General features: G+C 44.1%; 1 protein-coding gene across 4 annotated transcripts in view; it reads right to left on the bottom strand.

Annotated features, from left to right (window-relative positions):
- Nucleotides 1-72: 72 nt before the first annotated feature.
- Nucleotides 73-25,832, bottom strand: part of SLC9A7 (solute carrier family 9 member A7) — a 164,213-nt gene continuing 138,453 nt past the window's right edge. For 2 of the 4 annotated variants that reach the window (XM_081567090.1, XM_081567089.1), the window contains 4 exons: nucleotides 23,623-23,686; nucleotides 14,482-14,564; nucleotides 10,139-10,244; nucleotides 5,129-5,655 (listed from right to left, as the gene is read on the bottom strand). In XM_081567090.1, coding sequence (XP_081423216.1) covers nucleotides 5,380-5,655; nucleotides 10,139-10,244; nucleotides 14,482-14,564; nucleotides 23,623-23,686 — 529 coding nt within the window. In that variant the 3' untranslated portion in view covers nucleotides 5,129-5,379. Of the gene's footprint in view, nucleotides 5,656-10,138; nucleotides 10,245-14,481; nucleotides 14,565-23,622; nucleotides 23,687-25,832 lie in introns of all 4 variants that reach the window. The other 2 variants (XM_081567091.1, XM_081567092.1) reach the window with 2 other exon arrangements.

A 25,832-nucleotide genomic window follows, 5' to 3' on the forward strand; every position in this document is an offset into this window, starting at 1 on the left:
TAAGAACAGGCCCATACTGCATTCTTCTACTAAAGGACAATACTTTTAAAAGTATGAAACGAGATGAGCTCAGCCAGTTAATCTTTTTATTTTGATTTTTGTTAAAAAAAAAAGGAAAGAAAAGAAAAAAGCTTGAGAAAAATGTGTTAAATATCAGTAAAGGGCAGGAAAACATGTAGCTAGCTTTACAATATCAATCTAAATATATACACAAAGGCAAACATTAAGTAAAATGCTAGGGAGAGGGAACACGTTAGGGGCCTAACTCCAGTTTTCTTTATTGCACATAAAGGTTGCTGATAACTCCAAGTCTTCACGTTTTCACAGTTAGACATGTTTTAATATTATTTTATATAACATGTTTATATAACACACTATGTTAATTTTATAAAACCACCAGTTTGCTACTATTGAATGGAAGTAAAAGACAAAAATTTCCCCAATTACAGTATGGAGGCTCTCTATAAAAAATTCCCCTGAAGGTCACATCAGCCCCTATTAAATTCATCCTAGTCTATTTAAAAAACTGCTTTTCGGTATTAAATGAATCTTGGTGGCCTCCCCATTTAATCATTTTAATGGACATAGTAAAACTTCCTAAGAAATACCAGATGTATTTTATGTAAAAAACAAATCTAAGTGACCCTACTATGAAGTCATACTCTTGAATGAGTGATTTCAGTGACAGATTCCAAACCCATAGACTTAACACCCACATGACTGAAAAACCACCCCATTGCTTCCCCAAAGCTCACAGCTGGAATAGCACAACTTAAGTCGACCCCCAAATGTCCATGCAGTTAAGACACTCACCCACTGACACTGGGATCTTAACTTGTTTGAAGTGCTTTAGACAGCAGATGTAGAGTTCTTCATGATGTTTCCAAGTCCTTTTCTATCTGAGTTCCTCCAACACATACAGGCCCACCCAGATAATTTTCCACTGGCCAAGAGTCAAGCTGACCATGACACTTGGCAGTTCTGTGAAGCTTTTCGAAAAGGTGGCCGTCAGGGTAAGAACGTGACCTCTCCTAAGTGCTCTTGTGTCTGTTGCAGACCTTTTCAAAGGGCAGCAGAACAGGCAGCCCTCCTTGTCGTTTTCTCCCTGGCTCATGTAGCAGAAAACTGGCTGCCTATGTGTGCCATGTGGGCCGTGGTTAGAGTATACCCTGCTTACAAAAATAAAACATCAAAAACTTTGGTTTTGCTCTTTCCAACTTCTGCTAGCACTGGCTGATAAGATGGGTTTGTTAATTTACAGAAACTATGCTTATGAAACTTGGAACTGGAAGAAAAATGGTTTATTTCTAGGTCTTGTTTTGAAAAGACAGTCAAAGTGCCTACTTGCTTTTCCTCATTAGACACTAGCATTGGTTTCCAGAATACTTTTCTGTAGATTGTTCTTATTAGGTTTTAGAAAGAGGGGAGGTCTTTTCAGGCATCCACATGGTGAAAGCAGTGTTCAGGTGGGTTGTTTCTAAACTGTAAGTCTTGGTCACAAAATGCCCTCAATTTACTGTACCTGTATCAGAATGCAGCAATTGACACTGGTGAGTCAGATTCTCAGTTAAAAACACAGAAGGGATCAGAATTCAATGACAGTATTTGACATACTATCTCCTTCACTAACTCATCTACAGAAGCAAGATCAAAAAGCAAGCATGAAACCTGTCAAGTGCCCCATTTCTGAAGCAGAATAAGAAGTCATATACTTACTGAATCAGCAAGCTGACTTTCCTGATGCCCTCAGTCCAGATTGCATCTTATAGCAGATGGGAAAATCAGCTTTCTGATCCACCTCTTAGAGCTCACAATGGGTACCAAGGTAGGTTTCCAAGAGGATGACCCCCCCCCCAATGAGTTGCTTGTTTGCCCTGCCAGCAATTTCACCTAAGTGCATCAGCAGTGTTTCTACATTTAGAAATCATTTTGTTCACATTAGATAGCTGACATGAAAACATTAACTTCCGCTGCAAACAAAGAAAGGGGGAGCTATGACGGGGCTTGGGCATGTGTGTGTGAAACAGACTTCTGTTTTTGAAACAAACATTACTTGTTTGCCCTAGACTGAAATGTTCATGGATAGCTGAGAGAACATTTTTTCAGGTTTTCTACAGAGATATTTGTTGACTGAACCATGGAGGACATTTTCAGAACACAGCCTAAAGAGCTCCTTGCTGTTTACTTGATGAAACATTTGATGTCACAGTGTGATTTTTGGCTGCAGGGCATCAGTGCTTGTTTGTCTGGTCACTCCAATAAGTACCCTGATGGTCAGAGTCAATTTAATCACATATGCCCTTCCTATGCCTGTTTCCTAGGAAGAAATACAGCCTTCTTTAAATTACAAATTTCCTTCTTTAGTTCAGTTCTCCTTGTAGTCCTCAAAAAGAGTATGAAAAGGAATTGCAGGTGGTTTTGTCTTTCCTCTGTTGGTGCTATACAAAAGTTTACATCTCCTTAATTACCTGCTACTGACACCACTGCCACATGAGACAGCAGATTGATCACAACTTTTCAAGTAATATGGTTACTCTGCTCTGGCAATGAATGGGCCCATTCTTATTTTGAGGAGTCCAGCGTGGATGCAGGTATGAGTATAAGCAAAATGTGAAGAGAAAGTTCACTTGAATGTGAAAAGGACTATTAAAATAATATCAGGTTAAACTGCAAAGATAGCATCTCAGAAACCATCACATTTGACTAGTCAGCAGTCAAGACAAAACCCCCTTTCCCCCCAACAAATGGGAGCAAAGATGACAATTTTTAATCCCCCCCATACATACACTCAAGTCACCCATCTCTCCTTCTCATGCTCTAAGGTTTTCAAAAGTGACCTTTTCAGTTGTACTTTATAAAGTATGTTCTTGACTTCTGCAAAGATTATTAGCATGAAACTCTCACAACTACCCTCTCTGTACTGCTGATCAACACCGTTTGTTCCACATGACTAACAACTTAAAATGCTCTTTGCTAGACCATTTCTTTAAGGTTCCAAATAGGGTCTACTGCAAGTTCTAGACTAGAGGCTCTCAGCCCTAGCTGCACATTAGAATCCTTGTGGATCCACAACAAAACATGGCAGCCAGGCACCAACCTACTGAATCTGAATCTCTGAGGGTAGGGCCCGGGCTTCAGTATTTGTAAAAACTGGCCAAGTAATCTTAATGTGCAGCCAGGCATGAGAACCTGTGCTCTAGAGCTTTTGACTACTGAAATGCCACCCCCAACCCAGAACAAACATGTTTCTAAGATGACTTGGGATTACTCTCTCTTGGGGGGGGGGGCTTTCTTTAGATAGCTGCACCATCACTTAGCAGTTTCGATCTGATTTCTGCCGGACTGGCAGCAAATACTCGGCCTTGAGTGAAGAGGTTTCAGCCTTTGTGGCACATTACTTTTTTGTCACTCAGCACAAGCAGGATACTTCTGAGAGGTGGAAGTTTTTTGATGAGTGAACTCACTTCCCAGGACCCCTGGTAAAGTCAGGATTAATCTCCACATCTTGCAAACAAAAATTAGTGACTTAATGATTCACTGAATGAAAAATCTTACCAAATAACTACAAATCTAGCTAAGTTTTGGTCTCAGCAAATCTCCATTTACTAGTATTTAAGCAGGTTAGAATAAAATGTTTGCAGTGGAGAGTACAAAGCCCATGGAGGACCATAAAATCAAAATGGACTTTAGATACAAAGGAAAGAAGGGAATAAAAATGATTCATTTATATTACGTTGAATCATATGAAACTGCCATTTCTGTTTTCTTAAATGGTTGAAAATCAGCAATTTCATATGACTCAGCCTAATAATAAATTTTTCCTGGTTTGCACAATTTATCAATTCAAAAACAAAGTGTCAAGCAATGTCTTATTTAAAAATTATGTCAGCTAAAAAGATTAAATGATTGATTTCATTGTGTCCTAGACTGAGCTGGACCACTATTTTGTCTGCCATAATAAGAAAAATGCCCACATTTCATGAAAGCATTTTTTTTAGACATTGAGTTTTCAAATAGGCTATCAATAAGCATAGGAAGAATTGCTAGCATAGTTTCTAAGAGTTCTCTCAGTATTTCACTACTACAGGTGTGGGCAGGTGAAACAGCTCATCCATAAAGAACCCAAACTCTTGATAAAAACCTAAATTTTAAACCACACGTACACATTAAGTTGGTACAGGGCTCCCCAGATACCATGAAAATGGCCCTTCTCTACATGGCATTCAATGTCAAGACATCCGGACGCTCAAGCTGTCTACTATAGTCGACAGGACCTTCCAACCTTCCACCAGGTTGAATAATGCTTAACTTTCCATTGACTCACCTCTGATTCCTCATGTGGCCACTGAAATCTCATGCATTTATGAACTCAAAATTTGGAATTCTACTCAGTCTTTAGAATACTATCTTGTATTTTCTTTGCAGTTAATTTTGTTTGCAGTGAGATTTCTTCCCTCTGAATACTAGCCTGTTGCCTCTTAGGCTTCTTGCTGCTTTCTCTTTCATAGATAAGACTGCATCCCACAAATTGTGGTGTTATTTCTAAAGCCACAGTAGAACCCAATCCTATTCATTATTTCCCAGGCAGTCAGCTCATATGAATACCTTGAGAACTTACAGATATTTGCAGTGATATCACCATCAGTTTCTAAACAGTTTCTCCTATCCTCAGATTAGTTAAAAACAACAGTATAACACTATTTTGCCTTTGGTTTCAAACATTCCAGTAACTTCTTCCTTATGGAGATTTCCAGAGAAGGAATTGGAATTCATTCCTCCATGTTGAAATGTTCATGGGCATATTTTCCAGTCTTCAGTCTAGAAAACACACAGGGAGTCAAAAAGGGGCAGGAACCTGATAGGAGGGTGCAGCCACATAACCTCGTTGCTGGAGCCTCCAGTCAAATTGCTTTCTCATGTTTTCTGTCCATTTAACACCAGTTTCTCACAGTCCTTGGAGGTCCAATAGCAACTGCCATCCTTTACAATCTTAGCCTGTTCTCCCCTTGTATGCCTACAGCCAATAAAACCTACACCGCTGTGTCTGGATACGAAGCCTCTCCTGGGAGGAACCCCCAGCACCTGCCACACCTTGTTCAGATCTGCAGGTGAATGAATGAAGACAGCGTTAAAGCATGCTATTTGTTTAACTCTGAACAGCGCACTACAGTGTGAAAAAAGTGGGAATAGGTCTGCATTTGCCTTGATTTAGAGACACTTTCACCCCACCAGCCACATCTTGGCTGAAATTTTAAATGTTAAGATATCTTCAGACCCCAATAAAACAGAAGTGTTAGTTCCATTCAGTCAAGGCCCCACCTCAACAATGCTGGGGCTCGCAGCCATCCTCACCCCGCCGGTGGGTCCTCCCCCACCCCATCACTCAGGGCTCTGGGCAGGAAGGCGCACATTATCCTCCAGGGGGAACACCAGGCGGGTGCCCCGGCTGGAAACCTTTTGGTCTCCCATTCCCAGGTCTCGTTCCAGCACCTCGTCAGAGCTGCTCTTCATTCTCCGACCACCCTCAAGGCTCATAGAGGCCGTGTGGGAGCCTGAGGAGCCGTTTGCAGTCACTGCGTTATCCCCGAAGGTCACGGTGAGGTCGCCCTCGGTCAGAATGAAATCAGAGTCTTCCTCTCTCAGTGGCTCTTGGTTCTGAAAAGTGTAGCAAACAACAGCAACATCATCAACCACATCAACCACAAATAGGAGATCAATATCTTCCCAGGCCAAAGCCAGCCCCAGCTCCTTATCTGAAAATGGGGATCATAAAACTGGCCTGCCTTGAGCCCCTAGGGTGATAACTGGGTGTAAACTCTAGAGTGCTAGTCAATGTAAGACTATTGCTGAACCAGGACTTTGAAGATCAGTGAGCAGTTCTGATTTTAAGTGCCTGATAGCATAGGGACAAAAAGTAACAGAAGGGAAGAAAGGGTGATTAGCCTGGATTTTCAGCCTCTCTTGTGGCTCAGTGGTGAAGAATTCTCCTGCAATGCAGGAGATGCGAGTTTGATCCCTAGGCGGGAAAATCCCCTGGAGAAGGGAATGGCAACTCGCTCCAGTATTCTTGCCTGGAGAATCACACGGACAGAGGAGGCTAGCAGGCTACAGTCCATGGGGTCGTAAAAGAGTCAGACATGACTGAGCGACCAACGCTTTCACTTTCAACACAACAAGAAACGAATGGGTAAGGTCCTCGGGTGAACCTGCAAATTAGATTTTGGGTCTTCTCTTTTCTGGGAAAGTATTCTGGGAGGTGGGGTGGGCTCCTGCTCTACACAAACCATCCTAAACCCATCTGATTTACATTTGAACTGCTCTTTGTCCTACTAAGCAATTGAGGAAGAGGATGAGCCATAATTAGGATTTCCTTCCCATCCCCACAGAAACATCCTGATGGGAAGGAAGCCCTCAGGTAGACGAAGTGAGGGACTGAGAGGGAGGGGACGTTTTCTTGAGCATCTATTGTCCGCCAGTCACAAAAGTCACAGAAGCTCTCATTTTATCCCTGCCCCTTCCCTGTGAAGAGTGCACACACTCAGGTCACAGAGAAGAAAACTGGAGAGACCCCATGGGATCTGCCCGAGGTTGTCCAGCTGCTTAGAAACAGAGTCAGGATTTATGCTGCCACTAGACAGGTTCTCCCCACAAAAAGGATGTGAAAAATTACCCGGTTGGGGAACAGGACTGGCAAGCATCTCATGCTAAGCAGTGGTGGTAACACAACAGACAAGGCTGAGTAAAGCAGCCAAGTGGCAGCCACTTGAAACTACAAGACTACATACAGGGAGAGCGTCAGGAAGCTGCGTGGGGTCAGACACAACCTTTCACACTCTGGATGGTTTTACAAGCAAAGTGAGGGGTGGTGCACTGCCGCCCATCCCCCAACCCCCCTGCAAAGCTGTCAAATACTGGGAACATCTTCCTCAAATGGCAAACACATGGTTCCAAGCTGCTCCAGGTAAATGGTTCTTTCTTTCCTATTTCTGACCTACGTTCAAAGCACATTGGAAATCCTTTGGCTTCTACCTGAGAGGGTCTCCTTGGTGTAGGATGCTGAATCTGCCTCCCTGACAGCCACGTGGTCCCCACTCAGCCCGAGGTTCAGTCACACTCCCATGTTTAGGCCTGGGATCCTCATCTATGTGAGTAACCACCAAACAGTACTGACCTCCCTCCTCTTCCTGGCACCCTTCCTTGAGCTGCTGACCTCATAGGAAAGTGAAAAGTGTTAGTCACTCAGTTGTGTCTGATTCTCTGTGACTCGATAGATTCCCTGGTGGCTAAGAGGTAAAGAATTTGCCTGCAACGCAGGAGACCTGAGTTGGGAAGATCCCATGGAGAAGGGAATGGCTACCCACTCCAGTATTCTTGCCTGTAAAACTTCATGGACAGAGGAGTCTGGCAGGCTACAGTCCATGGGGACACAAAGAGTTGGACACAACTGAGCATGCCACTCTGTGACTCAATGGACTATAGTCCACCAGGTTCCTCCGTCCATGGGATTCTCCAGACAAGAATACTGGAGTTGGTTGCCATTCCCTTCTCCAGGGGATCTTCCCAACCCAGGGATTGGACCCACGTCTCCTGCATTGCAAGCAGATTCTTTACCACCAGGACCTCATAGGAGATGCCTGTTAAATGCACTGACCCAGGGAAGACCCTTGGGTTCTGCCTGCCTCACCTCTCCTATCCTGGCCCATCTCTGGGCATGTACTGGTGACAAGCACATGCTTGTTTTCTGCATTGTTTCTTGGTGACGTTAGGTTCTCCACTCTCCACAGCATCACTCCACTTAACCAGGGCTTTTAACAGGCAAGCACACGAGTCCTCTTGCCTTCTGCTTCCAATCCTCACTGGAATGAGGCAGGGTACAAATGTGCAGTTCAATAAAAATCCTCTAGTCAGGCAGAGTGTAATTCTAAAGCTCACTCTAACCTGCCCCATTCCCCCTCGATTAGTTGTTCCGAAAGTCCTGAAACCCCATCTGCTCCGTGATGTTTTCTTAACAACAGATGGCATCATGTTCCCTGTTTTAGCACACTCCATTTCTCCCATTCATCCACGTGCTAAGTAATGTTTTTGTTTATCTCTGTCAAAATCTCTGTCCCAGGGCTCCTTAGCTCCCAGTGTTCAGGAGGAGACTCTCCTGGCACATATTTTGCTGTTTTGAGGTTTGGAGCCACATGGGGACAGAGAGGAATACAGACAGAACAACTGCATGCACAGGGAATTCCACAAATGGAGCCAAACCACCCCCTCAGCAGCACAGAGCTCCTCAATGGGAGCCCCGGGATGGCCCACTCTGACCCCTCACAGTGGGAAGCAGGGCCAAAGTTCACCAACAGGAGGAAACAAGACTGGATGGTGACCCATTCCACAATGAAACCCACAAGCCCAGACAAACAGTACCCTAGGAACGGTCACTCAGCAACAGGGATGCAGTAAAACCCAGTGGAGAAGGATTTCCAGATTGATGCTTAAGGAATGTTCTATGCAGATGATAAAACCATCCCACCCCCTCTAATTCCAGATGACAGGATCAACAAATTTTTGTTCAGCTGAGGTTTGGGTAATTATGTAACTAGCTTTCCAGTGAGGGCTGCTCTGGAAATGTGACGAAATAACCCTGCAGACACCTGCAAGCAAGAGTGTTGTGGGAATGTGCGCATTTAAATAGCCACAGGTGGCACCAGTGGTAAAGAACCTACTTGCTAACGCACGAGACGAAAGAGACATGGGTTCGATCCCTGGATCAGGAAGATCCCCTGGCGGAGAGCATGGCAACCCACTCCAGCATTCTTGCCTGGAGAGTCCATGGTATTCTGGTGAGCCTGGTGGGCTACAGTCCATGGGGTCACAAATAGTCGGACAAAACTGAAGCAACTTACCACACATGCACATTTTCATTAAGTGGAAAAACACTGTTTTCTAGGTGGTTCTCAAACCTAAATTTTGTTTAGAGTGAGTGCAAATAAGGAACAATGAACACCATCCATATCTCCCAAAGAACCTTGGTGAAGTATAAAATGTCCTACAGGGCTACCCAACAGTGTGACAAACAGTCAAGAGAATGGCTCATCTGAGGCCCTCAGCCGGTACTCCACTCCACTCTGTCACCTCTGACTTCCTCAGTTAAAATTCCAAAGACTTTCTGCTCTCACTTTCTCAGCAGCAGGCCTCTCCATGTCCGGAGCTGAGACCCCAGTCAGGACCCAGGCAGTAGAGGCAGTATGGAGGGTGGTTCTAGCCTGCAGAACAAGTCTTGGGTTGGCTGTGGGGAGTCCACAGCCCAAACATGACCCCAGGAAGCAAACCTTGGGCAGAATCTTGAAGTGGTGAGGGGAGCACTTTCAATTTAAGTGCCTGGAAGATTATGGAGTTTACTCTGAGGTGCGAGGCAATAGCTGGTAAGTTTCCAATTAGATAAGATGTATATAAAGTTTTAATAGTGTGTGTTATTTTACTATTACAGAGACATGAAAAGTGACCCTTGTAAAAACTAAGAAAGAAAGAAGGCTTTAGAAATTGCTTAAAAGACACTCGAGTTGGAAGGCCAAGACACAAGGAAGCCCAGTGAAACAAAATCAGTGTGATCAGTCAGAGCTTCTTCAGCAGAAGAGATCAGGACACCAAGTCACTGCTCTTTGTTTCTGATGAGAGAACACATCCAAATGACCCACGCTGTCACTTTACACAGAGGTCCAAACTGAGCAAAGTATTCCACACTCAAATAAAAGATTTATTAAATAAAATGGGATGGGAAATCATAAAGCTAACTTTTTAATCTATTGGTCTGTATCCTTCTAACATAAAAGATAATTAGCATTATTATCTAGGCTCATATTCCATTAAAAACTCACCACAAGCATTAAAAATCACTTTACAAAACCATAGGGAAATGGTGCTCTTGGCATCCAACCCATTTTTTTTTTGTAATTTAAAAAAAACAGTTTATCAGAGGTGGCACAGGAATCTCATTTTTATATGAGGAGGGGCCGGGGAAGCTGGAACGCTCCACTGTCTTTAGGTGAAGGAGACATTGATGCCATTCTCTGCCATGTTTGGTGGCAACTGAAGGCAAAGGCCGTGGCAGAACTGCAGTATTACCATGGCAACTCGGCCATGCTGTACTTACCTCATATACCTGGGGACTGGTTAGACACTGAGCGAGCAAGCCACACCAGGCTGGGAGAGTGGTGGTTAATGGGGGGCCACTGTGCGTGAGGATGGGCTTCAAGTAACTTTTAAAAAGAGAATTAAGGAAAACTGCCTGCAAAGAAAACACACACCTAACAAAATGTGTTTAGAAATCCCAAGAAATAAAGCATCTGGCATTCTACCCCCCTTTCCCCCCTTTTACCAGTACAATACAGAAAGTATGGTACTTGTAGTCTGCAAATATCTGAATCTAAGAATAAACTATACCCCATCATACTTAAGCGTTAACTGCTAACTTTCAGGTTGCCAGTTCCCCATTTTCAGTTAAAAAGTATACTTGATTAAAATGCCTTTCTCTCTTCTTTGTTATGGTGAATGAGAACTTTGGTTTTGATCAGCCTTCCAGCTTTTGACACACAACCAGCTCATGTTTTGGAAACAGGAAATCGTGTAGCTGGAATGGAGATGTTATAGCACCTGTGTCCCCTTTGCTCAGAAGTCACACAGTGGAAATGTTCGAGGTGGACAGGAACTTAGAGGACAAGGCAAAATGGCTTCACGAAGGTCACTCAGACCTCAATCTCCCACCTTCCCATACTGGACTATTCTTCCCTCTACTTGTTGCCTCTCTCCCAGACTCTCTCAACAGTTTCTCCACCTTGATATTACTGGCATCATGGGCCAGATCACCTTTGCTGTGGGGACTGTCCTGCATTGTAGGATGACCAGCAGCATCTCTGGCCTCTACTCACTAGATGCCAGGAGCACCCCCAACCCCTCCCTCAGGTGTGACTACAAAAAGTCGCCTGACATTGCCCAATGTTCCCCGAGGAGAAAACTTGCCCTCGATTGAGCCCCCTGCTCTAACACGAAGGTCAACTGCTCTGTGGAAATTGGCCCAGGGTTTACCAATCTATGGATATATGTGCTGCCAAATGCATAGTCCTGTGTTGGAAGCACCGTGAAGCGTATATCACTTTATGATGGAGGTAGGATCATTTTTTATACCCCCAGTGCAAGCAATGAGAAAAGGTGGAGACCAACAGGATCACCTCAGATGCAGGAATGGCCAAGAGACTTTAAAGGCAGATGGGGAGTCACAGCTGTACTCAAGAACATGACTGCTCCGAGCACCAGCACTTCCTGTCTTCATTCAGAGCAGCGTGAGAGAGAAAACATTGCTCTACCGGAAGAGATGGAAGAGTGACCCTGGGGTAAACTTCTGGCTGGGAATTACTCACCAAAGGAAGATGTGTGGGCTCTGCTGGGACTCTTTATAAACAGAACAAGCTCCCTCTGCCTGCTCTCCTCATTCCTAGAAAGAGCCCCTTTAGGCCTATCAGTATTTTTGTGTCTTCACCTCAGAAGCTGACATTGGCTAGATTAGCAGAATGACTAATACAGGAGTCCCAAAGAAGCTGGAGGCTGCCTTTCACTTCCCTGTCTCGGGTAGTTCAAAGACAAGCTGTCTCTTCCCAAACATACAAGGCCCCCTAACAGGTTTTCTTAAAAGAGGAAAAATATCTACAGACAGATTTTAAATATTCACGTTGTTGGAAGGGCAAAAATGAAATATCAAACCTCTCTCCCACCCAGTCTTTCTGGCAATTTACCATTACAACTTTACAGAATACATTTTTTGCCTATTTCCTGATTTATGCACTGTAGTCAGAAGCTTTTAAGAAGGATGGTAAGTTAAACGCATTTACATTTCTGTCTCTTTTCAATTTTTTTCCCTAATTTTTATTATAATTCATTTTATACTTTAGATATTTAACATTTGCGTTCTGTAACTAATAAGCAAATCTCTGCTTTGTCTATGGATTGAGCCTAATGTTAATGACCAATAAGCAGCACTTATAATAATGCAATTTATGAATATTATTCACTGTAACCAAGCAGCGTGTAATACAATGTCATTTAAACTCTGTCAGAAGAGAACACTTGAGTGTCCTGCAAAAAAAAAAAAAACAAACTCTTTTAAAATTTTTTTGATTTTATTTCTTCTGGGTTATAACAAATCACTGCTGCTTCAGTGCTATCCCCTTAGTTGTATTTTGTTTTGTTTAATCCTTATGTTACTTCTCCCCCTTCTCACAGAGGCTTCATGGTGCTAAACTTTCTGAATTCTTGCATGTTTGAAAAACACCATTTTTTTTTTATTTTTGATTAATAGTTTTGGGTGTAGAATTCTAAGCTCAGAAAAAATTTTTTTCATCCTAGAACTTTCATTTTGTTGACGGTTTCCTTTCTTGTGCAGAATTTTTTTAGTTTTATGTAGTCCGCGTTTATTATTTTTGTTTTTGCTGCCTGTGCTTTTGATGTCAAAGACAAAAAAAATCAGTGCCAAGATCAAGGTCAACGAGCCTTTCCTCTTTGTTTTCATCCGGGAGTGTTATGGATTAAGGTATTACATTTAAGTCTTTTAATCATTTTGAGTTGATTTTTGTGAGTTGTATAAGATGAAGCCCAGGTTCATTCTTTCGCATGTGGATATCCAGTTTTCCCAATACCATTTATTGAAGAGACTGCCCTATTCCCATTTTGTATCCTTGCCTTGTTGTTCTTGCAAGGGTTTTTTTCTGGGCTTCTTATTCTGTTCCCTTGATGTGTGTGTGTCTATTTTTATGTCATTGCTGTACTTTTTTGATTACTATACCTTTGTAATGTAATTTGAGATCAGGAAGTGTGATGCCTCCAGCTTTGTTCTTTTCCCTCAAAATTGCTTTAGCTATTCAGGGTCTTCTGTGGTTCCATACAAATTTTAGGATGGTTTTCCTGTGAAAAATGCCATCAGAGTTTTGGCAGAGATTGTACTGAACCTGAGGTTGCTTTGGGTAGTACAGACATTTTAACAATATTAATTCTTCCAATTCATGAACACAGGTATCTTTCCATTTACTTGTGTCTTCTTCAATTGTTTTCATCAATGTTCTTTAATTTTCAGTATATAGATCTTCACCTCCTTGGTTAAATTTATTGCTAAGCATTTTATTGTTTTTGATGCTACTGTAATGGAATTGTTTTCTTAATTTCTTTTTTGGATAGTTCATTATTAGTATATAGAAATGCAATTGATTTTTATATGCTGATAATATCTCCTGCAACTTTAATGATTTACTTTAAAAACTTTGAACAGTTTCTTGATGGCATCTTTAGAGTTTTCTATATATGAGATCATGTCATCTGCAGAGACAATTTTACTTCTTCCTTTCTGATGTGTATGCATTTTATTTCTTTTTCTTGCTTAACTGCTCTGGTTAGAATTACCACTACTGTCTTGAATAGATGTGGCAAGAGTACATACCCTTGCCTTGTTCCAGATCGGAGAGGAAAAGCTTTCAGCTTTTCACCACTAAGTATGATGTCAGCTATGGATTTGCCATTGCTGTTGTTGTTTAGTTGCTAAGTTGTGCCCGACTCTTTGTGACCCCATGGACTGTAGCTTGCCAGGCTCCTCTGTCCATGGGATTTTCCAGGCAAGAATACTGGAATGGGTTGCCCTTTCCTTCTCCTGGGGATCTTCTCCACCCAGGGATCCAACCCACGTCTCCTGCATTGGCAGGCAAGTTATTTACCACTGAGCCACAGGGAAGTCCCAATGGCATGAGAGGAACTGGTAGTTTTGTGTTTTGTGACCTGTTTGGTAATAGATGAGTGTACCTATTTTGTAACAACTCACTGAGCACTTATGATTTGTATACTTTACTATATATATTCTTTATGTCAATACAAAATTATAAACATTTTCAAAATCTGCAAAGACCGTATATAAGCTACCTACCCCTTTGATCACTATGTCAATTTAAGAAACCATGAAGGTGTAACTTTTTGGTTTTTAATTCTCACCTGGGGCCAAAATAATCTACTAGAATAGAATCTGCCCTGCATGTAGTCCAATGAAGGCAGGATCAGACTTGGCCAGATTTGGTTCAGCCAATAGGAATAATCCTTCCCACATGAATTAACTGGCCAACCTCCACTTCCATTCTTGACCACAGCATGGTTCAAGTGTAATTTTATATAATTTACCTACACAGGCATATTTCCCTTGGACACAAAGCTCCGAAAAGCCACGTGAGTCTACCAGGCTATGGGCTGGCTACCCTAATGATGTGCACGTTCCTCTTGGCTAGAGAGATGCTCATTATGACTACCCGTGATTGAATGGCCATTGCATGTGTCCCAAGAGAGGACTGGGTGCATCTGTAGCAAGCACACATCTTTCCTTACTCATCAGAAGTCATTCACTGACAACCCAACAAGAGAATTTCATCATCAGTGTTTCACAAATACAGGGAAGCCCCTTAAAAAGGATACTTATGGTCAAAGCTGTACCACAGCCTGAATAGCCAGGCACTCTCCTGCTTTGTTCGGTTTCCTCTGGCAGAATCTGGCCCATCCTAGGAACAAACAAGAAGACAGATATTTAGTTGCAAAAAGGGAGTTGAAATAAGGGAGGAAAACTTCCCTTTTAACCACAGTCTTTACAGATTTGAGCTCAGAGTCAAACCTCCTGTATCACCAAAATTTCAAAGATATATTGAGAGGTAATATTTTAACACATTATTGATCAGAGATGTATTAACATTATAGATGTTAGTTTCTGCAAAAATCCCCCAGTCAATAATGTGTTAAAAGAAACTGAATAAATCCAAAGGTAGACCAATCAATCCCCAAAGGAAAAGGCTTGGTTATGTCTGGGGGTTAGATCAACTCAATGCAGCACACAATTTCTTTTGGCATTTTTTACTGTAATTTTCCTCAGAGTGCCTTTTGGCAGATTAATTACCCTAAAGTAGTCTAGATCCTGCTCCTGCTGCTGCTGCTAAGTCACTCCAGTCATGTCCGACTCTGTGCGACCCCATAGATGGCAGCCCACCAGGCTCCCCCATCCCTGGGATTCTCCAGGCAAGAACACTGGAGTGGGTTGCCGTTTCCTTCTCCAATGCGTGAAAAGTGAAAGTGAAGTCGCTCAGTTGTGTCCGACTCTTAGCGACCCCATGGACTGCAGCCTACCAGGCTCCTTCATCCACGGGATTTTCCAGGCAAGAGTACTGGAGTGGGGTGCCATTGCCTTCTCCAGTCTAGATCCTAACAGGTCAAAATTAATTTTTAGAGAATACTAAAAAAGCATCTGTAAAACAAACTTTCCAGGCTCCTCACCCCGGCAAGCTGGCCTAGAGAAATCACACAGTGGAGTTTCCTAACAAACCAATCAAGGGTTCTTGGTGGTCCTTACCCAGCCAGGCAACTGCATTGTGTTCCAAGCAGTCGGTAACTTGCCCTACCAGCTTTAGAAAGGCGAAGGTAATGGGCAGGGCAAAGGGAGCCAGAACCAGTATCTCTGTTATTTTCTCTGCCCCCAAGTAGTACCTTCCTTTACTATTCTTCTCATGCCTTTCCAACTCAAACATCCCCATCATTTCAAAAGAACTAGCAAAAATCAAACATTCATTTGAGGTTTAAGAAATCTGTTCTGTGCAAGTATTATAAGCAGCACAATTAATATTAAAAAGTGGACTGATGGCAGAAATCTGAGGGCACTTCTGGAGTTCCGTGTTGGTGAATGACAAGTTCTAGAAAGTATAGGCTGCTTGTGAAATGTAGCCATCTTTATTGTCTTCCTCTTGACTGTTCTAGGGGGAGGCAGCTCTACAAGTGAGGGGCAATGGACAACAACCAAATAAAAGTTGAGTCACAATTACAGGTATGTATCAACAGTTCTAAATCTCAGTGGGCGTAAATTCTACCTGTAGTAACAGATGCCAACAATGAGTCAAAAATTTCTGAGAAGTTAAGATATACACAAGTAGAGGCAGAGAAGTTACCAAGCACTATTTACATTTCTAAAGTTTCCAAAGGCCAAGATGACTTTTAAAACAGAGTCGCCCATGGTATTTGAGGAATGTTTAGTAACCTGTATCTGGAGAAGGGCATGGCAACCCACTCCAATATTCTTGGCTGGAAAATCCCATGGACAGAGCCTGGTGGGGTAGAGTCCATAGGGTCGCAAAGAGTCAGACATGACTGAAGTGACTTAACACAGTAATCAATATGGAAACGGCTCAGTTAAATGGGCCCTTCTGTGGATGAGGAAACAAAAAGGAGAGACCCTATAGACCAATTTTATTTCACATTTTAATAAATTATGCGGGGAAAAGGGGGCACAGAATGTCTCCATTTGCAGATAATGATAATTTCTTCAGCTAACTAATTGCTAGTCCAATAACAACTCTAGGGAGATTTCATAATGACTCAGTGGAAAAGTGGTAGATGACCATTTTGAGAAATGACTGTTTTACAAAGAAATTAAATGCTTATTTATCAAGTGACAAGCTCTAAGTTCTTGGTTCTCTCTGTAGAATCTTACTAAAGTCAAATCTAGCAAGATGATAAACATCTTCCGGAAGGATGCTATAAACCATCAGGCATAAGGCAAGTTCCCGAAAGTCAGTTTTGTTTGCTCTCCCACTAAAACAACAATAAAAATGGAAAACCCCTATTTTGTTATCCTAACCTCTGCACTGTCAAACCACAATGCATTCTCATCACCTGTAACACATAAGTTCTTGCCATCTCACCTCAAGGAAGCTACAGGAGACTTGTCAGGATACATTTAACAGGAGGCTTCCTGTGTGCTGTTTTCATTCTTGCATGAATTCTATGTTCCTAAACAGCACCTCAATACAGGTGCCAGAGAGCTGGCAAGCTGGCTTTTGGGAATAATAGAAATTCGTGTATCTCATTCGTATGGAAATTCCATATGGTGAACAGCAGCCATTTACAACTCTTCTCTTCCTATATGTAAAGTAACTTTTACAACCCCCTCTAGAGAATAATTCTAGCCTCTGGCTTTCTAGATGACTTGTTAGATTTTTGATCCCTGTCTCTGCTAAAAAGGGCTATCTTGTAAGAGAGTATATATATGCCCACAATATGTTAAATAAACGCCTTTGTTCCATCAGAGCACTAGTCCCAGTGTCTTTCCTCATTTTCTCTCTCTCTCTCTCTCTCTCTCTCTCTCTCTCTCGCTCTCTCTCTCTCTCTCACTCTCGCTCACTCTCTCGCTCTCTCCCTCTCTCCCTTTCAGGCTGCTTCCACGGAGCACAGGTGTCCACTGTGTCTACTTATTTGCCCGGGCTTTTAAGACCTCTTCGAGAGGGCGCCCTGAGCCTACGTAGATGGTGCTAGCTCTTTGTCCTAGAGTTATATTGGCATACTGTGTAAACCAGGGAATATCAGCCTCTTTTCTTCCTTCTTTCACTTTTTTATCAGTTGACTCTGTACCCCCAAGTTCCAGTCCATTAAAGGACCACAACAGAGACTGACTTATATAAGTAAGCCCCAAGAGGGACAATGAAAATGAGCAAAGTAAGGGAAAGGTTTCTTTCTGAAGGCAAATTAAGCAAATTTTTCCTCGGCCTACAAAGAGATATGCCTACAGTCCACAAATAAGATAAAGTGACTTCAGAAATGTAAGACATTAAGAATCAACCCTGAAAGGTTACAAATTCAGGGCAAATAAAAGGTGCAGCTCTGCAACAGGGGTGTTAAACATCTCTTATTCCAATAGAAGGGGCCAGAAGCATGGTTATGGACAGGAAGAATTTGCATTCTTCCCCAAAGCCTCTGGGGAAATCAGGGAGGGTCTGTGTGGAACAGGACTGATTTTTCAAGTTGACCCAGAAGATAGCCAACAATTGTTTCCCAGCAAGATTTGGGTGGTGACCATGGACAAACTGGTGAGCCCTTGTTCTGGGCTCTGAGCCAGGGTTGGTATGGGCACTGCTGCTGCTAAGTCACCTCAGTCGTGTCCAACTCTGTGCAACCCCATAGACAGCAGCGCACCAGGCTCCTCCGACCCTGGGATTCTCCAGGCAAGAACACTGGAGTGGGTTGCCATTTCCTTCTCCAATGCATGAAAGGGAAAAGTGAAAGTGAAGTCGCTCAGTCGTGTCCGACTCTTAGCGACCCCATGGGCTGCAGCCTACCAGGCTCCTCCGTCCATAGGATTCTCCAGGCAAGAGTACTGGAGTGGGGTGCCATTGCCTTCTCTGCAGTATGGGCACAGGTGATCCTAAAATATGCGGGGACTTGCTCTTGCACCACATCCTCCTCAAAACCTCCATCCCCACCAGCAAACAAATACCACCAGCTCTGCTTATCACCACATTTTTGAGCATAAAACTATGAGTGGCTTTTCTCCTGTATTCATTAAGCACCTACTGTGTGTGCCAGGCACCACGCTGAGTGCTGTCAAACTCAAAGAGGAATGAGACCCAACACGAGCCACTTGAGAAGCACATTTCCAGAGGAGGAGACAGACAGACCTATGTGTATGTGGTGAAGAAAAAGAAAGCAGGTTAAACACCTGGGCAGTAGTCAAAGGTCCTATTTTGAAATAATTTTTATAGAACTAATGAATAATGATTTCTGGGCAGAGTTATATTTCATTCCATTCTTATGGTTAAAGATATATATTTTTATGTTAAGGTCACTATAATAATGAGAAGAGCTTTTTTTTTTTTTTTTTTTTTTTCAGAGAGGTAGTACTGCCCTTCCCCTCAAAGATTTCTACATCCTAATCCCGGGAGGCTGAGTATGTTACATTACTTGGCAAAAGGGTCTTCGTGGATGGACTTAAGGTTTTCCAGGTGGGCCCAGTATAAACACATAGACCTTGATAAGTGGGCAAAGGAGGGCGGGCAAGAGAGTCAGAAAGATGTGGTGAGGGAAGAAGCAGGAGAGGTTCAGAGCATGACAGGGGCTTGCCCTGCTGGTGCTGGCTTTGAAGGTGGAGAGGCCAAGAGTCAGGAAATGTGGGTACTTCTAGGAGGTGAGCTTGATTCCCAGCCAATGGCCAGCAAGGAAACAGGACCTCAGTCCTACAAGTATATGGAAGTGAATTCTACCAGCAACCTGAATGAGCCTGGTGATGGCTTCTCCACCAGAGCCCAACCCCACAGACATCTTGATTTTGGCATTGAGAAACCTGAAAGAGGGAAGCCAGTAGAGCTTACCAGACTTCTGACTCACAAACCTATAAGACTGTGTGGTTTTAAACCACTGAGTTTGTGGTAATTTGTTATAGCAGTGATAGCACACTAATGCAAAGCTAAAGAGTACATAGTTGATGATGATGGGGGCCAAGATTTCTCAAAAGGGGTAACAAAGGGTTTAAAAACAGGGAATTAAGTGCTCTACTTTGGCCACCTGATGTGAAGAGCCAACTCATTGGAAAAGACCCTGATGATGGGTAAGACAGAGGGCAGGAGGAGAAGGGGATGACAGAGGATGAAATGGTTGGATGGCATCATCAACTCAAGGGACATGAGTTTGAGCAAACTCTGGGAGACAGTGAAGGACAGGGAAGCCTAGCATGCTGCAGATCATGGGGTGGCAGAGTCAGACACAACTGAGCGACTGAACAACAAAGCACTCTACACTGCCTCCACCAGGGCTTCTCAAACTATAAACTGCACACAACCCTCTTGGGCCCTCTGCTAAAATGAAGATTCTGAAGGGGTCAGAGAATAGTAACCTGAGCAAAGGCACTTGAGCAACTGTTTTGAAGTCAAAGATGTAAGGGCCTGGCTATCAGATTTCAGCCTGGAAGGAAGCTAGGGGAAGAACCCAGAAACAAACAAATCCAACTTGCCCAGAAAGGTATATGTCAGTGCAACAGCTGAGTTTTTGCAGTTTTTAGTCTCTCTCTCACACACACACACACACACACACACACGCACCACAAACATTGCAGTTTTCCTTCCTCCACATTCCACTAATATCCTGCTTATGACCTTGTCCTGCGGAGATGACAGAGGCGGGATATATTCAGATTCGTGCTCAGAGCTACTCCACATCGGCTGCATCAATGAGTGTGTTTCTGTAAACTCGGGGAAGGAAATGAATGATGTGTCTGCCTGTCCAGCCAACATAAATCTCAGCTGTGTCTGGCATGAAATATCCCCCTCTTGAATGGGTTGGGAGGCCACCCCCAGGCCCAGGCAGCTTGCCTCCAGCTGGGCTTGTTTTTGTTTTGGTTGCAAAGTCACCAAGACCTCCGGAGAAACAAGGCAACAGTTTTTTGTTTTGTTTTGTTCTAATGAGTCAAACTTGCCAGGGACATGAAGCTGAAGTCTATCCACAATATTCTTATGCTTCCCTCACCCAGAGCCAAAAGTTCTGGCTCCCTTCCTTCGTCCACATGAGCTAATATTCTGTGGTTCTGCAGCCATGACTCTGTCTACAACCTCAGGCTTCTAGCACTGGTGAGGAAAATGGTGCTCCTTATAAAAAGTGCTTTCCCATCAAATAGCACTTTTTTTGTTTGCGTGTTTGTTCATTTAGCAAGATCATTTAGAAATGAGGTAAAGAGAAGTGCCCTTTCTTTTCTAATGGGGAACAAACATCTGGATTTTCCCCATCTCTGATTTCAGTTTCATGACAACACTGAGCATGTGACCTGGATCCAGTTCAGGGGAAGCTGTGAGAACCCAGGGTTTCACCCAAAAATGAGAAGCCCATTTACTTCTCTGTTTTATTGGTTTCTCATGACCACTGAGTGCTCCCAGCCCTATTGTTAATGGCTTATTGGAGCAAGAAGGCCAAGCCAGGAGGATGTGGAGAAATGAGGCCCTTTCTGCACGAGGGCATGAGTCATTTTTCAGAAGGTGACCTGAGATACCAAGTTTGAAGATCACCTTCCCCCCTCCATCTGACAGAAAGACGCAAAATGCCAACAGACCTGCCTTTGAGGGCCTTCTGCATAATGTGTATGAGGCTTATAAGGCGGCCAGTTAAAGGGAAGGTGTGACACAGCTCCTGACTAGGGCCGGCTGAAGGGCCGCCACTGGGAGTGCAGCAGAAGTGACTGTCACATGTGTGGTCAAAACTGGCCCAAAGGATGGCTTCCCAGGTTCACCCTGCCTGGGGCTGGGGGTGCTACCTTAGCTATCACTGCATGGACTAAATGCACTGCCAAAATCCTTAGCACTTAGGATGCATTGCTTTTTAAACATTTCCACAGCAAGTCTGTTAGTAAGTCTAGCTACAAGCCCAGTGTCTTTGAGACATACAGTAAGTTCAGCTACATGGAACCACTCAAACCATTTCCTGTATTTCCTTTGACAGATGCTTAAGTCCAGAGGCAGGAGAAATGGAAAACAGCAAAGGGGCTGGGCGAGGGTGGGGGGCAGGGTAAGGGTATTGACTGGTTTGGAACTGTCAAGATGAAATTGCCCCAAGCCCTAGCTAACTAGCTTGTAGTGACCTGCTTTTCTTACAAAATTAATCTCGACTAGCCACAGGTCTAGGCAGGATGTGGTGTATCCTACCACAGCCATTATTTTCCTTTCAGTGAAATGAGGATGTCCATTACAGATTTCACCCAGTTTTCCTCAGACCCAAGTTTGGAGATACCCAAACTGTTAGATTCTAAGTTAGCTGCAAGAGGCACAGTTCCTGAACTCCTACTTTCTCAAGTCCTTAAAGTGAAAGTGAAAGCTGTGGTGGCACCTCTCTGCCATAAACAGCACCACATTTTGTGAGACTTGTTAAAATCTGATGTGGTTTCTGGAGTCATTTAGAAGATCCTAGGGAATCTAAGACATGCAAACTGGATTTGGGATTAACTGCAATGGTGAGTGTGATTGAAAGCTGACTGGAAGAAAAAGAAACACTTGATACGGCTTTGCAGATGATACATTCACACACCCTGTGCCACTCTCGCTCCCCCATCTTCCCATCAAATACCAATCAAGGCCCCCATGGGCCAGGCACTGTGCTCAGCACTGGGAGTTCAACACTGAACAAAATAGTTCTTCATTCCCCAGGCCAAAGAAAAACATTTTGGAAGCAAATTTCTGCTCCTATCATAACTTCCTTTCCCCCACCTTGCCTGCCCAGGAAATGCTGACCTGGGAAAGGGGCAAAATCTGGAGGCAGAATCACCCCACCAGGCCTACAACAGGGGTGATACTCTGCCTCTGCTTCGTTGAGCATGCGCCTCCAGACACATTGCCTCTCTTGCATCTGGCACCACCCAGGTGCCTGCTGCCACTGACTTGGCCTCTGGAATTTCGAACCACAAGTTCCCACTCCCATATCCAAAAAGCACACACTCCCGTGTCCCATGGGACCTTTAACCACAGGGTACTCTTCCAAAGTGTCCAACGAAAGGCAGGAGGCAGTGTTGCTGGGTAGTTTCCTCCAGCTTTAGAACTTGGCTGCCGCTTCACTGATGCTTGTTCAGTCCAGAGGGGATGGAATGGTCTCTATCTCTTCCCGCTAAATCTGAGCTGGCCTGAGCAACTCATAACCAAGAGAAAGTCCTTGAGGTGATGTTGTATAACTCCCAAGGTTAGGCCACAAAAGGCCACAAAGCTTCCACCTCACTTGCTGGGACATGGGCTTTGGAAGCCGAAGCCATCAGGTAAGAAGTCCCACACCCTGAGGCCAAGGAGAAGCCATCACAGGCATCCTGCTCACCAGTCCTAGCCTGTGTCCTCTAGTCCAGGTATCAGACGCAAGAGCGAATGAGCCTTTGGAAGATTCTAGCACCTAGCTGTTGACAGACCCCAGCTTTTTTTCATGGAGCACAGGCACGCTGTCCCCACTATGCCCTTTGCAAATTCCTGACCTAGACAATGCATATGGATGAGAAATTGTTGTCCTGTTTCCCATGTTTGGGGCACCTCATGATGCTGCAAGAGTAACTGGAGCTGATGGCAAAACCAATGGCCAGCCCATACCTCTCCCCACTCCCCCAGCACAGTGTCCATCAGGATTCTCTGCAGCAGCAGGGACTCTTCCCTGCTATCACATGAGATGAGACACAGGGCTCTTGCCCTCACTGCTTCTATAGCCTCCCTCCTCGGCACTCTGCTCCAGGCTGTCACTGCTGACACTGCTCCACCCAAGCCTTAACTGTTAGTCTTGCTGCAAACTTCACTGCCTATGGGGCTGAGGGCTGCTGCTCTGCTACTGTGGGACCATGGAAGCTGCCAGACCCTGGAGAAGCAGGAGGGCCAGCAGTCACCCAGCATCCCTTCTCTCTGGCTCATGCTCCCTGGGCTAGAAAATCGATCCCATCCTTCTCCTTCCCAGAACAAGCTACCATGAGCCAATTGCCAATGTATCCATGTATCCATTTTTGGAAGGGGAGAGTCAGTTTAAATGCTCTTTTTGGCCCCTTAATATGTTGTTTGAGAACAGGGACTCTGGAGTCAAATCCTGGCTCCATCATTTTCTAATTGTCTGACCACAGAGACACACTTTAACTCTCAAACTTCAACTTCTAATCTGTAAACTGCACATAACAGTTCTACTTCATAAAGTTGTTCTCAAGATCACAACGAGGGAATCCATGTAAACTGCTTGGCATGTAGTAAATGCTCAAATAAATTCTAGCTATTTTTAATAACACCTTCCCATGAAGAAGCATCTTTTGTGACTTACCCCTTGTAAGACTTGGAAGCTGTCATTGTTGGGTGGTGGGTCTTGGTCTGGGTCAACACCAACTCTGTAAGTCATCAGGGAGAAAGACAAGGAGACAAAAACACAGTGTTAGCTTGGACCATGGCAGCCAGGCCAGTTGAAAGCAGCTAAGAGGCTGACCATCTTCCCAAGGTGGAAGGAGTGGTTAGCTAAAAGAAGGGGAAGGCTGTCATGCAGAAAGTTATGCAAAAGCAGTCGTAACACCCAGGGGTAGGCTGGGCAATCTATCTGTATGCTAACACCTTAAGCAAGGCCTCTGGGGAGTGGTACAAGCAGGCAACTGTCTGTCTGCCTTTCTGCACCAGACGGTCCTAGGTAGCCAAAGGCGGGTCCTGCCTCTTCCTGTCTGCTGCTTCCTCCCTTCCACCTGACCTGAGGACTCACAATTTGAGATCAATAACTGAAGACAGAAAGAAAAAGCAAGGTTGCAAAATCCACTAATAATGAATTCCATGAAAGCATTAGGGTCGTTGTCTTGGCAGCAACATACCAACTATTGCTCTATGTATCTGTTGATTCTTTATCCCTGAAACCTCCTCATTTTAAGGCAGAGAACAGTAGTACTGATGACACTGATAATATGGGGGCAATGGAGGATAAAACAAAGATGCCAGGAAACAGTCCTGGAATCCAGGAAACAGAACTGGAGTTCGCTTCTCCCTCCAGTACTGAAAAGAATGTGTGTTCAATCGCTAAGTTGTGTCCAACTCTTTGCGACCCCATGGACTGTATCCCACCAGGCTCCTCTGTCCATGGGATTTCCCAGGCAAGAATACTGGAGTGGGTTGCCATTTCCTCCTCCAGGGGCTTCCTAGGTGGCTCAGGTGAAGAATCGCCTGGAAATGCAGGAGACGCAGAAGACATGGGTTTGATCCCTGGGTCTGGAAGATCCCCTGGAGGAGGAATTGCAAAGAATGGCTGGTATCATAAAAGGAAAACAAGAAACACAGCTTTCAGCACATCTGATCTGAGTTTGAAGAGAGCTGCCAAATGGCCCTGACCAGGGCTTTTATTTGCAGTCTGGAACCAGGGCACTGACTGCGATGAACAGACGGTGGATGTGCAAAGCCCCATGTGTGCCTTATTTTCTCTTCTCTCCCTCCCGCTTCTCCACCTGTGATGCCCAGGATAGATCTTGAGAAATGAGACTAATGCAAAGAAGGGGTACAGAGATGTACCCCTTTCTCAAAGGCAACCTCTACCCTGCCTTATTCAAGGCTTGCTGAGCACTAAGCCAAGGTTTGTGCCCCTAGATGGGGGCAGGAAGGTACAGAAGGAAAGGGAACAGTTACCCCATATTTTGCTGAAGGCAAAGTTTAAAAACCACAAGATGAATTCATGTATTCAGCAAATATTTACTGAGTGCCTACAATGCCAGATCTTTTTCTGAGCACTTAGTTAAAACCTGTAATGTACCTGGCACCAGATTGCCTCCCTGGGAACCTGAAGTTCGATAGGCTTTTGGTAGTGAGTTAAATGGACTCTGTTGTGTCTAGAGGCCCCTTTCTGAGGCCCGGAGGCTTGACCTCACAGTTGGACATTAGCCAGGGACTTTTGAGCATCAAAGCTTTCAGAGACTTTTGGATGTGAAATTCATCCAATTCCGGGGCACCAGGGCTAGCTACCCTCAGAGGTTACGCAAGAGAGCCTCAGTGTGCCTGAAGAGTCTGATGTACCAGAGAAGAGGTCACACTGAATTCCTAGCTGTTGATCTTTAACCCTCACTGGTTTTGAGGGTCTCTTAATGTACGTTTCATAGAGAAAAGTCCTCTAAATGGTGTTAGCATATGTAAGATCAACAGCTAAGAGTCCAATATTAGGCCTTGTTCTGTGGATTCTGTTGGTGAATGGAGCCACTTCATGGCAGACTCATTTACTTAGATGAGTTCCCTAGTAAAGACTCAGAGAGGTGCAGAGCATGGGTTACCAGTAGTCTGTCTCCCAGACAGGCTACCGGAATGCCCAGTGACATGGCAGCCCTCTGCCTAACCATGGACAGGCTATTGTGGAGGCAGGAGCAATAGCAGTTCAGATCCACCCAGATCGTCTCTCCTTTCTTGACCACAAATTCTGAAACAGGTGTATTAGCCTTTGTAAGTGGCTTCCATGCCAGTAAAGATAAAACAAATTGATTTTATCAGCCTAGATGAAATAGGAAGCCTCTGGGTATG

This window comes from Giraffa tippelskirchi, chromosome X (genome assembly GCF_054371585.1).
Source record: "Giraffa tippelskirchi isolate mGirTip1 chromosome X, T2T-mGirTip1v1.2.pri, whole genome shotgun sequence".
NCBI classification, from domain to species: Eukaryota; Metazoa; Chordata; class Mammalia; order Artiodactyla; family Giraffidae; genus Giraffa; species Giraffa tippelskirchi.